At 38.8% G+C, this 14,212-nt stretch overlaps 1 protein-coding gene across 2 annotated transcripts in view; it reads right to left on the reverse strand.

Annotated features, from left to right (window-relative positions):
- Positions 1-14,212, reverse strand: part of TOX (thymocyte selection associated high mobility group box) — a 313,830-nt gene that overhangs the window by 145,914 nt on the left and 153,704 nt on the right. The window contains exons 1-2 of one of the 2 annotated variants that reach the window (XM_033203283.1): positions 8,852-8,884; positions 7,260-7,325 (exon numbers count right to left, since the gene is read on the reverse strand). In XM_033203283.1, the coding sequence (XP_033059174.1) occupies positions 7,260-7,325; positions 8,852-8,869 (84 nt within the window). In that variant the 5' untranslated portion in view covers positions 8,870-8,884. Of the gene's footprint in view, positions 1-7,259; positions 7,326-8,851; positions 8,885-14,212 lie in introns of those variants that run through there. The other variant, XM_033203282.1, reaches the window with a different exon arrangement.

The following is a 14,212-nucleotide window of genomic DNA, read 5'->3' on the forward strand; positions in this document are numbered from 1 at the left end:
ATATGGAGCGTGAGGTTTTGAAAATCTGTTTTTACCACTAATGCTGTTCCATTCAGATATTTTCACAATTTTTGTCACTGAAATACATGTCCCCAATGCTTGACAAAACACACTATTTGACAATTATTCTGAAATTCTCACGCCTACCCAGAAACAAATAAAAAATGAGTATTATATTCACAAATCCCACAGCTTGGAAATGTATATGATACACAACATTTAACCTGTCAGCAGCCTCATTAGTGTCAATGAGTAGAAACTGGCAATCAGTAGATGGTGTGCTCTACATGTGTTTACATTTTAAAATGTTCCTAAAATAGTTCCTCTGCTGGTGAGGTTGATATAAAACACTTTTACTGGACAAATGAATTTCAGTTTAAACATTATAGTCTATTTTTTTTTTTTTTTAGGAATTCATATTTTCATGTAGATGATCATTTATAGCTAATGGAGTCAATACCCAACTAAAATAATAATAATAAAGACTGGATGGGTCAAGAATTACCTAAAGTTCAACAACGTCAATGTGGTTGGCCAACAAAATATGCAGAAAGGCCAATGTGTGTTTGACTATCCCAAGCCCTAAGATATATATTTGTATGGTGCCTGTATTCAGTATCCATACAGCTATTAAGACATTTTTATCAACTGTAAGAATTATGTGAGCTATTTCAAGATATAATGCTGAAAAACAGACTTCCATGTAAGAAGCCAATTTAGGAAGAAAACAACATAAACAATAGTAACTTGTGTGCTCAAGTGAAGCATCTTTTTAATTTTGAGTAATGAAGATGTCAAGCCAAATGCTAGAGTAGTTTAACTTAATTAGGTGGCCTATTTTTCCAGGCATCCTTTCATTTCCCATTGAAAACTCAGCTTGTATGCAAGGCAACAAGAGCAATTTTGTCTGTAATGAATACCTCCGGGACTGCACAGAGTAATCATTTGAATGTTACACTGAAGACTGGTTTGAGTAACTAGTCTGGGCTTGTTAAGATGCCAGACTTTGTTGGGCTAACTTGATTACTCAGAGCATGGCAGCTTTATCATTCTGTTGGGTCAACGGTCAAAAAGTCAACTTAATGTTACTTCTGAAATATCTGCCAAAAGGAACTAATCTAAAAGGAATTAGTCCAATTTACAGTTCAAATTTATGTCACAATCATGGAGATGTTATGACCCACGGTAAGGAGATTTGTTTTTCAAAAGTACTCTAAAAATATTACACTTTCTAGGCCCTTCTTGTCATACCTCATTTACACTCTAACCTGGAGAATTTTCTCATTAGGAAAACACGAAATTAAACAAATAGAGAGTCATTAATATAGTTGTAAATCTTAAAACATACTTCTAACAGCAGATTTGAGAGACTACTGTACAAAAAGAAATTTGGAGCACACTACTATTTCCAATTCCATTGCATTGCTGATGATAAACAGCAGCCTGATGTTATTGTAACAAGCATTGACTGTCATTATCTAGTTTATTATCATGTTAACTCTTTGAGTCTTGTACTTGAAATAATTCTCCAAGGAGGAGGGAGTGCTGGAACCTTTTGTTAATATATAAGGGCACTGGCACAAAGATAAAGTGTCCTACTGCCATGGACAGAGTAGGGCTGGATTTGCTAAACATCTGCAATGCAGGGTCAAGAATCATTGCAATGGAAGACTGTAAGTATTCATGTGATTAAAAAAAATGTACATAAAATATTTTAGCTGATTTGCTCATCTTTCAACAAACAATGCTGCATACCTCTGATATGTCAAACATTATTCCTGGCACAGGAAAGCCAGACAGAAACAAGAGTGAGTCCTACCTTCAAGAGCTCACAATCAGGGGAGCAAGACAAGGACATCCCTGGTGATGCCAGTGTGCCATGTGCCACCCAGGGACAAATACACACCATGATAAAGCAGCCTTGTAGACAATGGCAAGGCACTGAGGTGTGTACCATTCAGCAAAGATGAGGAAAAGGAAATGAGAGAAGTTAAGATGAGTTCATGAGAAACTGTGAGGCCTATAACGAAGGCAGAAATTGTGTAGCTGGAAAAGAGGAGATGGATTCAATAGTTAGGCCAAAAAGTAGAATCAACACTATCCGGAATTAACCAAAGGCTGAATGACGAGGGAGACTCCCCAAGTCTCCATCTTGGGTGTTTGAAGAGGTGGTGTTAACACTTCTGATTATAAGCAGTAAAGAAAAAAGAGAAGATTGGGGGTGAGGAAGCCGGTGGGAGGTGATGAGTTGTGGTTGGATGAACTGATATGTCGAATTTGAGCTGCTATCAGGGACAGGTGCCCAGTGGAGCTAGAAATCAAACCTCAAATTCACATGAAAGCTGACCTGGATATATATATGCTCTTCAATTTTATATTCAAAATGTACTTTATGAACTGTATGTCAAATGCTTAGTTGTAACTGATTCCAGGAAAACATAATATTGCTAAATTTTATCATTCTTATTTTTAATCTTGAGATTTGAGGGACCAAGTAAGAGACAGAATTCCAGAGGGGGCTGAGGGTGGGGAGAGAGAAAACTGCTCACAATCTCAGAATCCTCTAAAACATGACCTCGGGCCAGGATATTTAATATTTAGGATTTACTATAATGCTCATAATGAACAACAAAAAATAGTTCAAGCTTAAAGGATAACTTTTCATGGAAAGAAGAAGGAAGAAAGGAATGAAAGCAGGAAGGTGGTGGGGAAGGAGGGAGGGAATGAAGGGAGCAAGGCGGGGAACCAAACAGAAGGAAATAGTTTAGCAGAGCAAAGGTCAAGGTCTAAGAGGAAGTGATTTATTAAAAATCTGGTTCAATCAAGTAACCTGAGCTTTTCCATAACCTGATGCCAGGAAAATCTTCTCATTCTTCCTTAATATTAAAGTATTCTTTCTTGTATAAAAAAGATCAGTCCTTCTTGATCTTTTCAGACAGTACTTCAACTGAGGCAGGCATGTGAAGAGCTGAGTCCCTGAGTAGAGGGCACTGGTGGAAAACACAGAATGAACAAACAGGCAGCCATGGAAAAGGATACTCTTTCTTTCTTTCTTTTTTTTTTTTTTTGAGACAGAGTCTCCCTCTGTCACCTTGGCTGGAATGTAGTGGCGTGATCTTGGCTCACTGCAACCTCTGCCTCCTGGGTTCAAGTAATTCTCCTGCCTCAGTCTCCAGAGTAGCTGGGATTACAGGTGCACTCCACCATGCCCAGCTAAATTTTGTATTTTTAGTAGAGATGGGGCTTTGCTATGTTGGCCAGGCTGGTCTCGAACTCCTGACCTCAGGTGATCCGCCCACTTTGGCCTCCCAAAGTGCTGGGATTACAGTCATGAGCCACCATGTCTGGGAGAAAAGGACATTCTTGAAAATGACTCAGAAGAGGAAAGAATGGGGGAAAGCCACGGCACATATTCAAACCTGAAAAATCAAATAAAATAACCTAGTGCTGTAGAAAGTTCTGATGAAGAGAACTAGACTTCTCTTCTGCTTCCTTTGACGTTATTTAATTTAGATGAACATTTATATCATGATGACAGCCTCATATAAAGGACTATGAAAGGTACTACAATTATTCTAGGAGCTGGAGAAAGCGGCTGAAGTTTTATGGGGAGATAAGAGAACCCCAGAGCATGTATATCTGAGTGGGCTGAGAAAATTCCAGAGAAATTTCTGAGATGGGAAGCCCAATACCCCTCTGTTTTGTTCTGCCTGCTGGCATATTGGTCCAGATATTTTATAAGATATGTTTTATTGTATAGATTTAAGGCATACAACATGTTATGATATACATATAGATAATAAAACAGTAAATATAGTGAAGCAAATCAACATATCTATCATCTCACAGAGTTACCTATTTTGTGTGTGTGTGGCAAGAACAGCTAAAACGTACTCACTTAGCAAACATCCCAAATACGATTTTATTGTTATTATTTTGAGACATAATCTCACTCTGTTGCCCAGGCTAGAGTGCAGTGGTGTGATCTCAGCTCACTGCAACCTCCACCTCATGGGTTCAAGCGATTCTCCTGCCTCAGCCTCCGGAGTGGAGACTTTGGAGTGGCTGGGATTACAGGCACACACCACCATGCCTGGCTAATTTTTGTATTTTTAGTAGAGATAGGGTTTCACCATGTTAGCCAGGTTGGTCTCAAACCTGACCTCAAGTGATTCACCACCTCAGCCTCCCAAAGTCCTGGGATTACAGGCGTGAGCCACCACGCCCAGCCCTAAATACTGTATTATTAACTCTAGTCCTCATGTTGCAGGTTACATCTCTAGACTTGTTCATCCTACATATTGCTACTTTGTGTCCTTCTGGTCTAAATACTGTCACCTCAATCAAACATGACAAGTTCAGAATGGCAAAGAAGTGGGTTTCTGACAAGCTGCTTATCTGGCATCCTTTCATTAGCCCACTCACATTCTCCCACAAACTCTTAACGGGACAAAGTTCAGGAGGTATTAAGCAACAAGGTGCCTTTAGCCAGGGTTTGGAAACACACAAAGAAGTCTTGAATTGCTGGTTCAAATTCTAACCAGAGTAAGAAAAAAGTTAAATGATGTTTAAATTAAAGCACTGAGTGACCAGCACACTTAATAGCTATTATAGGAGAAAACAGTCAATATTCCAAGAATGGTGCCAGAGTAAAATGGAAATCTTATGAGTTTTTATTACATACTTGTCAGGCTTATTATAAGGTGGTATATTCAATTTAAAAGTTGCCTATCAATTATAAAACTATATGCAAAAAAGTTTTAAGGATTTGTATACTCTAGCTTAAGAGGTAGAGAATGCATGCAGTAGATAGTGCCAAAGAGCCCTTTGGACTGTCTAAAAGAATATCATTAATTTTTACAGTGTACTTCCATTTCTGGAGCAGTTCCAGCATTGGCTTTCTATAAAAATCATTTCAAGTTTAGAATTATGCTATTTGCTTGCAGCAACATCACAGGAGCAGTAGTGTGCCATATGTTGCTACTTAGCAACTTAGTCTATAAGTCCCAAAGCATGTACTGATTTGAAAATTGAACAGGAATTATAATTGTTGAGTGATGCTATGAGGCAAGTTGTCTTAGATTACTAAACTATGCAGATGTTTGATGTTATGTAGGAAAAGAAAAAAACTATTTTTTTTCCCTGCAGGACGACTAAAATCTTATTTATGGTTGCCTAAAGGAGTAAATTGATTAAAATTCCCTAAAAGAATACCAGGTAATGAATTCTTGAACATACCATATTATAGTAAACAAAAGGAATGTTAAGTGTAAAATTTAGCTAAGGCCATTCAACTTATGTAATTTGTGAAGTTTATTTTTCTCCAGAGGATGTATTATCTTACACTAGTCTAAATTTTAAAACAGCACATTCTAAAAACATTTTCATATATGGCACATTATTTTTTAAGTGTTTATTTCTGTCTCACAAGCCTGCTCTATCTTTAAAAAGCACAAAAGTATTTGGGGCTCTTCTTTACAAATTATCACTGTTGTTCAAAACATTCTTACTAACTCCTGACTGACATATGAAGAAAAACAATGTTAGTTGTTGGATTTCAGTAAGGGCTTAATATTAGGCATTGTACTTGAATTTGAAAATCTAAGGAGCCAAGTCGTTATGATGTATATGTTCTGAATTTCCAATCCTTTATCCAAAACTCTTTAAGACCGACATAATGATTCTCTAAGAGGGAGCAGCTGCTTTATAACAGCCATCATTTATTGAGTTTGTGTTTCTACTATTTCAAACAAATTCAATTAGCCCTTACACTTCAAAACCCTAAAGGCACCAAAGAGATGATACCAGGTTGCTTTAATCTAATAGTAATACTAAACTTGTCAGTACAGTTTTGGGATTGATGGTTAGAAGAAAATTAATAGTAACATTTTTCATTTTTTAATCAAACAGTCCTATTCAGAACTACCTATGGATCTTGGAGGCTACTTAGCCAAATGAATTCAGTTAAGGAAGATTTCTAAATGCAAAGCTCAGCCTTCCAAAGGTATTCTTAGAGTGATCAGCTCAGTTGAATGGAAGGCAATGTAGTCAGGATCTTTGAACTTCATGACGACCTTTCCAGCTGAACAATACAGTGTAGTTTCCAGAATATCTGCCAGAGAAGGCAGTGATCCTAATGACTTCTAAATGCAAAGTTCAGGGAGATGCAGGCCTGCCTCTGTTTTGAGTTAAGCAGGAGCCATTTTGGTCACAGAGTGCATCCTTAACAAATACATTAGATTTAATTCACTGACAACCTTAATGAAGAAAAAGAAGTTTTATGCTCCCTCCCAACCCATTCCCCAAACCCTTCCAGTTATTAAATCTCTATGTGTGGATATGTAGGCACTGAACATTATTAAGAGTTTATTTTAGAATTACTAATATATGAAACTCCAATCTACCATGGTTTTTACCATTCTAGAAAAAAAAGTTTGTGTCAACAAAACGCTCCTGTGAACTGTTCCTTGCTTTCACTTATTCACTTACTTATTTTTGCTTACAATGTTCTCATATTTTACGTTATACTGGTATCCAAGGGCAGTTATAATTTGGCTTTAAATGTTCCGCTGAATTAAAGGATCTGGTCTTAAGTATCTAAAAATAAATAGTCAAACATTTACTTTCATAAATGTAACCATTTACATTCTCACTGGACTTTTGTTGTCATTTCTCATGATTAAATACCTTGTCAACTATTCCCAGTGAAATGTATACAAAGGTGCCCTTGAAAGGTTTCAATCAGATCATGTTTTTTGGCCTGAAAGCTCCTCCCCAGCCCCAACTCCTTACCTTCCCAGGAGATGGTGAAAGCAGCCTTCTAGCCCCACCGGCCATGGGATTTGGGTTACGAACGTTACATTTTGTTAAAAATGGCCCCAACCGTTGATAATTAAAGCTATTTGTGACACGTGTAGCTTACAATGATTAAATCATCTACAGTCAGAAGCACAAATAACCTGCACCTGTAAAGACTTTATTTCCTAAAGGTAAAACAACTGTTTAGGAAAGATCATGCTGGCAAAACAGCTGCTTGCCGTTCTGGAGAGGAAACAAGGTAGTATCTTTCAACAAATGCCAACTCTGGTGTTTTATCAGCTCTATCTCATTAACTGGAAACAAGGCTTAAATGCTTTGTTTATAAATTATGATTATTCCTGATTGCGGCAGTTACTGATAGTGCTACTCATTTGCAATGCAACTCTTTGAATTTGTTTAATTACAATTTGAAACAAGGCAGAGAAGATTAATTAACCCACCTGGCTGGCTGGCACATAGTCCTGGCTCGGCTCTGTCATGCTCATATACATGTTCTCACCGTCAAACTGCGAATGAAATAATAGTAAACATTCAGCAATCTTGACTGCGGGTATGTTTGGTTTTTATTTGTTTTGTTTTGCTTTGTTTTTTAACCATCAAACTGGAAAACAGTAGCCATAAAAAAATACTGCGGCTGGGACTATGGAAAATCTGTCACAGTAAGCGAGCCACATCTTTTCTTTGATGTTTCTGTTGTCATCCTTACTGACCCTGGATGTCAGTGATTTGGAGTAATTAGTGCTCTAGTAATTACAGCAAGCAAGCAAGAAATGAATGGTTTCCTTTCATCTGCAATCTGTTTTAAAACAAAATGGCTCATTTTGCACGCCATGTATACATATTGCAGTTCAGTTGTAATGAAGTATTAAATGAATGGCATGATTTCTGAAAGAAAAGAATAACGAAAAATACACGAAGGCACAGCTCGGTGCATTCTGAGTTTAGCTCTCAAAAAAGAAAAAGTGCAGAGTTTTCACAATAGACTAAAACTGGCATCATCATAATAACCTTCTGATTAAGAAAAATTTAACTTTATAATAATATTTGAAAAGAGCATGTGCCACTATAACCATGGCTAAGAATGATAATAACAATAAATAACAATACAAATATACAGGCACAATGAAATACTCCTTTCTGAAATTTTCAAAGATATCGAATTCATGTATTAAAAATGCATAGAAATTCATATGCAAATTTTCAAGTTAGGAAAAGGATGGAAGAAAGAAGTTCGCAGGGGGAGAACAACTGGAGAACTCTCCAATAGTTCAAGCAACAACAACAACAACAACGACAACATACTTTTCATTATTTGGGGTTTTGAAAGTAGTCATCACTCTATTCAGACTTAATCCTCAGCTATTTATAGTCACTTGACAGATGAGCAAAGCATTTCTCTTTTTAGTTAGAGGAAGAATTTTTCCAAGGTAATAATCAAATGGACAAACACAGTAACTTCACAGAGCTAGGTCTGAATATACTTTCATTGGTGGGCTAATTTCAGACATGGGGAATTGAAAGTCTGAATAATTACTTTTTGAAACAGAATAGTGTTATTGATAGTGGTGCAAACCATGGTATTATGGACATACTTCATACTTTATATACTATGAAAAAATGGTGTTATGTCAGAACATAAAAAAATATTGTATTATAGATAATCTCATTCCACCACCTATGAACTGCTAGCAGAAGAAGGTTATACCAACATGAGGGTCGCTCCACAGCCTCTAAAATATAATCGCCAGAGTGGGTGCCCTGAAAGTTCACATCAACATAAGCTGTAAATCAAGATCTCCCTAAAGACATGGAAGCACTCACGAGACTAAGTTCAGAGAATCGAAGGATTTCTTCACACATCACCCTATAAATATATTTCATGTTATATGAACGACTTATCTAAACATAATGAAATTACTTATTGAAAGATGTTGTTAGAGCAAATAAAAAATAACACAACTGGAAAAAGTAGAGCTGGGTGTTTTGGTTGCTCTGTCAACTGGCTCATGAACCTGGAGTTGAAGTGACTTACCCCAGGTTGCTTTTCCATTGAACAGGTGAAGTCTCTTTTTTTTTTTGAGATGGAGTTTCGCTCTGTCACCCAGGCTGAGTGCAATGGTGCGATCGCAGCTCACTGCAGCCTCCGCCTCCCAGGTTCAAGTGATTCTCCTGCCTCAGCCTCCCGAGCGCTGGGACTACAGGTGCCCACCACCACGCCTGGCTAATTTTTGTACTTTTAGTAGAGGCAGGGTCTCGAACTCTCGACCTCAGGTGATCCACCTGCCTCAGCCTCCCAAAGTGCTGGGATTACAGGCATGAGCCACCGTGCCCCATCAAACAGGTGAACTCTTTCAACCCAAAGATAGGCCAGCCCCAGCCAATCTGCCTGTTACTCCTAACAACTCAAGACCTAACAAAGAGCCTCACTGCGCATTTCTTCATCTCCACCCACTGTTGGAGTACACTGGTTTGTTTGCAAATGTTTTTCATGTGAAAGTGCCAAGGAACCATTTAAAATACGGACAGTTTCTCTGACTGTAACAAACTAAACTGAAGAAGTGGAGTGAACCAAATACTTCACTGCCTGTGCATATTCTATAAATGTGTTACTTTCTATTTCATCTTCTCTAACTCATTTTCTAAATCTGTTGTTGTTCTCAAGCCAGCTAAAGGCTTTGAAGTTTTGGGTTGAGTCTATCCAACATGTACGCTAATTGAGTACATTCGGTGTTACTGCTCTTGATGAAGACTCTTTCCTCAAGAAGTACCAATACTTAGGTAATATTGAGCCAAGACTAAAACAGCATTTTACTATAAAAGATATGTGGCTGTAAGCATTATAACTATATTTTTAAGCACATTTTATGTTCCTGGCACCTGTATCTTTACACGTATTAACTGATTTAAGCATCACAAAACCAAGAGTTAGGTATTATTATTACCTACATTTTACAAAAGAAGATACAAAGGCACAGATAAGTTAAGCTAGATGCTTCAAGTTACACAGCTTGTGAGAGGTAGGGCTGGAATGCAAACCCAGGCCCCCGGCTTTTTAGCCGCCCATGCACTTCATCACCAGAACATATCAATATATTCTGAATCATAATGATAAGTTAGCTATCAATTCTAAAAATAGCATCCAAAAATGGTCAAAGCAGAGTGATGGCATTATCTCAATGACACTGGTATATTATCCAGAATTTGTGGTATTGTGAGAATTTTTTTAAGTGTCGTGAGGCGCTGTCAACCTGGTATTTGGCCTGGCAGAAAACCGAGAGAGGGAATGATGGTTAATTCTACATGTCAACTTGACTAGGCCATGGGCTGCCCAGATATTTGGTCAAACATTCTTCTGGGTATGTCCATGCGGGTGTTTCTGAGAGAGATTAACATGTGAATTGATAGACTTGGTAAAGCAGATTGCTCTCCCCAAGGTGGGTGGGCCTCCGCCAATCAGTTGAAGGCTTGACTAGAATAGTAAGGGCTGACTAGAGTAAATGAATTCCTCCTGCCTCACTGTTGAGCTGAGACATCAGTCTTTCACTGTTTTGGGGCATGACTTGAAATAACATTGGCTCTTATTGGACCTCAAACTTGCCAGCTTTTGGTCTGGAACTACACCATCAGTTCTTCTGGCTCTCCAGCTTGCTAACTGCAGGTCTTGGGACATCTCAGCATCCATAATCATGTCAGCCAATTCCTTATACTGAATCTCTTTAGATAGATAGATAGATAGATAGATAGATAGATAGATAGATCATCTATCCATCCATCCAGTTGGTTTTATTTCTCTGGAGCACTCTAATACAGGTAGCTTTTAAAAATTGCTATCAGGATATTCAGAACTCCTCCAAAAGTGTATTTCTGGGGAGGCTACAATATAGAAATGTTTTTATTTCATGCTGTCACTTGCTTTCTAGAGGAGAAGAGCCATGTTGATTTTGCTGTGAGACTCTCTGCTCTCAGTTCCTATCTCACCCACTTCCTGTGCTCCAGTGCGTCCCACACACAATCACACCTCTTTGTCCAGAATGCCTTCCTTCCCTTTTACTTGCTGCAGTGTTTTGCAGACTCCTCACCTCCCCTTAGTGAGGGCTGGGCTGTCTGCAGGCTCTGGGCTCCCCTAGGAAGACCTCTGTTTCGGGGCAGGTTTTGTTGGGGGATTGATTCCACCAGACTGTGAGCCACCAGAGGGAATGGTGCGTACCTTCCTTATCTTTAGTTCTTCTATGGCTTAGGGCTGGCACATAATAGGTCTTCTGAAATGTTTATTGCCTAAATGACAAAAACTGAAACATATTTGCTGGATTAAATATATTATCTTTCTAGAGAAGGTGGTAACTTAAGAAGAGGAAGAATTTCAGCTTTTAGAGAATGGTTTGATGGCTTTTTAAGGCAGTTGACTCAAAGTTTTACAGTGGATTAAAACTGATACAGGCGCAGAAGCCCTTAAAGAGAACAACAACAACAACAACAGAAAAAGAATAAAAAGAAAAGAAAGTACAGAAATGGCCAGGACAACATTACTCAAATGTTAGATTCAGTTCTTCCTCAGGATTTTTATTTAATACAATTTTATTTAATACAAAACATATAGACTGGCCAGGAATCAAGAGACCTGGCTATAAATAAAATGTGTATGCCTTCCTTCCAAAGAATCTTGAGCTGCCAAATAAAAATACGTATGTGTATCAGAATAGGCGTGGTCATTCCCCTTGCGGTTGAAAGATCGTGGTTGGACACACTCCTGGGCCCAGGGGAAAAGAGTAAGCCAAGATCCCAGCATTCACAGGACCTTTCCCACCCTACCCTATCAGGTTAATATTATCACTGCACTATCACAGCTCCGTCCAACCACACCCTGACCAGGAGCTGGTTCCAGGGCTCTCAGCAGGCCTCCTGCTGACCCAACAATCTTAGAAAGCACCCCATGCCACGAGCTTGTGGACAATTGTCACCTGAAGTAGAATTATAGCTCTTGGTCTTAGAAGTGTGTTTGTAGAATGATGCCTGAAACCATTACATCAGAATCTCTCATGTTATGATTGAATAAATAGACTTTGTATTGTTTATGAGGTCCATCTGGGGATAGAACCAAGGTCTGGATTCTTAGTAGAAGAGTTTTCCACTATGACATACTGCTTTTCACTCCAACACTCATAAAAAATGAGGAATCAGACTCTGACTACAGCGTTATACTTCATCTCCGTAAGAAGTGGGAATACACTCAATGGCTATTTGTAGCTGGTGTGTGTGTGTGTGTGTGTGTACACTCTACAGACCTGAAGGCACAGCATTCACATTGCCACATTCTAATGACCCCACTTCACTCTACCTGAATTACAGATTAAATAAGCATTATTAGTAATTATTGCAATAAAATTGTATTTATTAAACATAACTAACTGCATTTCTTTACTCCGTATGCTCATCACAGTTATTATTCTTTTTTTTTTTTTTTGAGACGGAGTCTCGCTCTGTGGCCCGGGCTGGAGTGCAGTGGCCGGATCTCAGCTCACTGCAAGCTCCGCCTCCCGGGTTCACGCCATTCTCCTGCCTCAGCCTCCCAAGTAGCTGAGACTACAGGAGGCCTGCCACCTCGCCCGGCTAGTTTTTTGTATTTTATAGTAGAGACGGGGATTCACCATGTTAGCCAGGATGGTCTCGATCTCCTGACCTCGTGATCCACCCGCCTCAGCCTCCCAAAGTGCTGGGATTACAGGCTTGAGCCACTGTGCCCGGCCCACAGTTATTATTCTTAAAAGTCAACTGAATTTAGGCATCATAACTTTTCAAAATATATCTAAGCATACTAGGGTTTTTAATTTCCATGTATTCTCAATTTAAAACCTGAAGCAAAGTTTGAAAGAATAAATAGGCTGATTTATTTAAATCTAAATGTAAATGGCATCAACCCAGGATTAGCCTTCCTGACCAAGCGCTTTTAGACTCTTCATTGTGTTTTTATTTCAAAGCACCAGGGGATGCAATCATATAAAAAGTCATTTATAATCTTCTACTTCAGTTTTTTGAAATTGTTTTTAGAGGATATTAACCAAACCCATAATCCCAAAGAGCTTTCAAACTAGGTAGTTATTATTTCTTCTATTTAAAAATTGAAAGGAGAAATCTAGCAATATCTGAACATAGTGAATGATGAGCAAAAATGGGCGATATTAGGCTACCAAAACCACAAAGACAAGAAAAGTCAAAAATAGAATGTGAAGTGTAAATCAGTCATTGGCACTGGTACAGAAAATGGGAACATTTTAGGGAAACCATTAAAAGAAAATCAGAAAACTGCTGCTGAGGGGGAAAAACAGCCTCATGGAATTCATGAAACAGTACCACATTGTACTGCCTATAAAGGGAAAAAGCTTACATTTCTGGGTGTTTTCTGAAAGAATATTTGATACTTTGATGTTTGAAAAGAAGGGCTAAAAATGGAAATGTTTATAACAGGGAGTCAATTTGACATTTCTTAGATGGTGCTTTATAATAAACCATTTTTAGAGAGGCTAATATCCCCAAAATAAAATTTCCATTTTTGTATTCTTTGGCCCAGTATAAGATTACGAATCATCTTTTTTTTTTTTTTTTTTTTTTTGTAACAGAAGAAATAAGTTTGGGCAATGAAGACTTTGAAGACTTTGCTGTTTCCTAGAAGCAAAGCATTTTGAAAGTTAAGCACCAAATGTAGGGTGGTAATATGCATAGTTCTAATGCTGTTCCCATGCACAGTCACACAGATCCAGTGAAAACTGAGCAAAGCTAACTCCCACACTTACTGCACATCCTCACCAGTCTCAAGGGAAGATGTCAGGAGGCACTGGAGAAGGAAGAGGTGTCTATTTTAATCTCCTAGTGTCAAGGCTGAACCTGTTGATGCAAGATAGTCTTATTATTATTATTTTTTATTTTGAGACGGAGTCTCGCTCTGTCGCCCAGGCTGGAGTGCAGTGGCCAGATCTCAGCTCACTGCAAGCTCCACCTCCTGGGTTCACGCCATTCTCCTGCCTCAGCCTCCCGAGTAGCTGGGAAGGCGCCGCCACCTCGCCTGGCTAGTTTTTTGTATTTTTTTAGTAGAGACAGGGTTTCACCATGTTAGCCAGGATGGTCTCGATCTCCCGACCTCGTGATCCACCCGCCTCGGCCTCCCAAAGTGCTGGAATTACAGGCTTGAGCCACCGCGCCAGGCCGATGCAAGATAGTCTTAAGTCAGTCTGCCTCCATGCTGAGCCCAGCTGAATGAAACTGGTTCTGAGCACAGCACAGCTGCAGAAGTGGATCACACTGAAAGGAAAGAGACCAGACTGAGCCAAGGCTATCAACACCCAAAGAAAAGAAAGCACAGTTACTCTGCTAGTGCTTTTTATGGATGTGCATTCCAACC

This window comes from Trachypithecus francoisi, unplaced genomic scaffold (genome assembly GCF_009764315.1).
Source record: "Trachypithecus francoisi isolate TF-2019V2 unplaced genomic scaffold, Tfra_2.0 Lachesis_group7, whole genome shotgun sequence".
Classification (NCBI taxonomy): Eukaryota; Metazoa; Chordata; class Mammalia; order Primates; family Cercopithecidae; genus Trachypithecus; species Trachypithecus francoisi.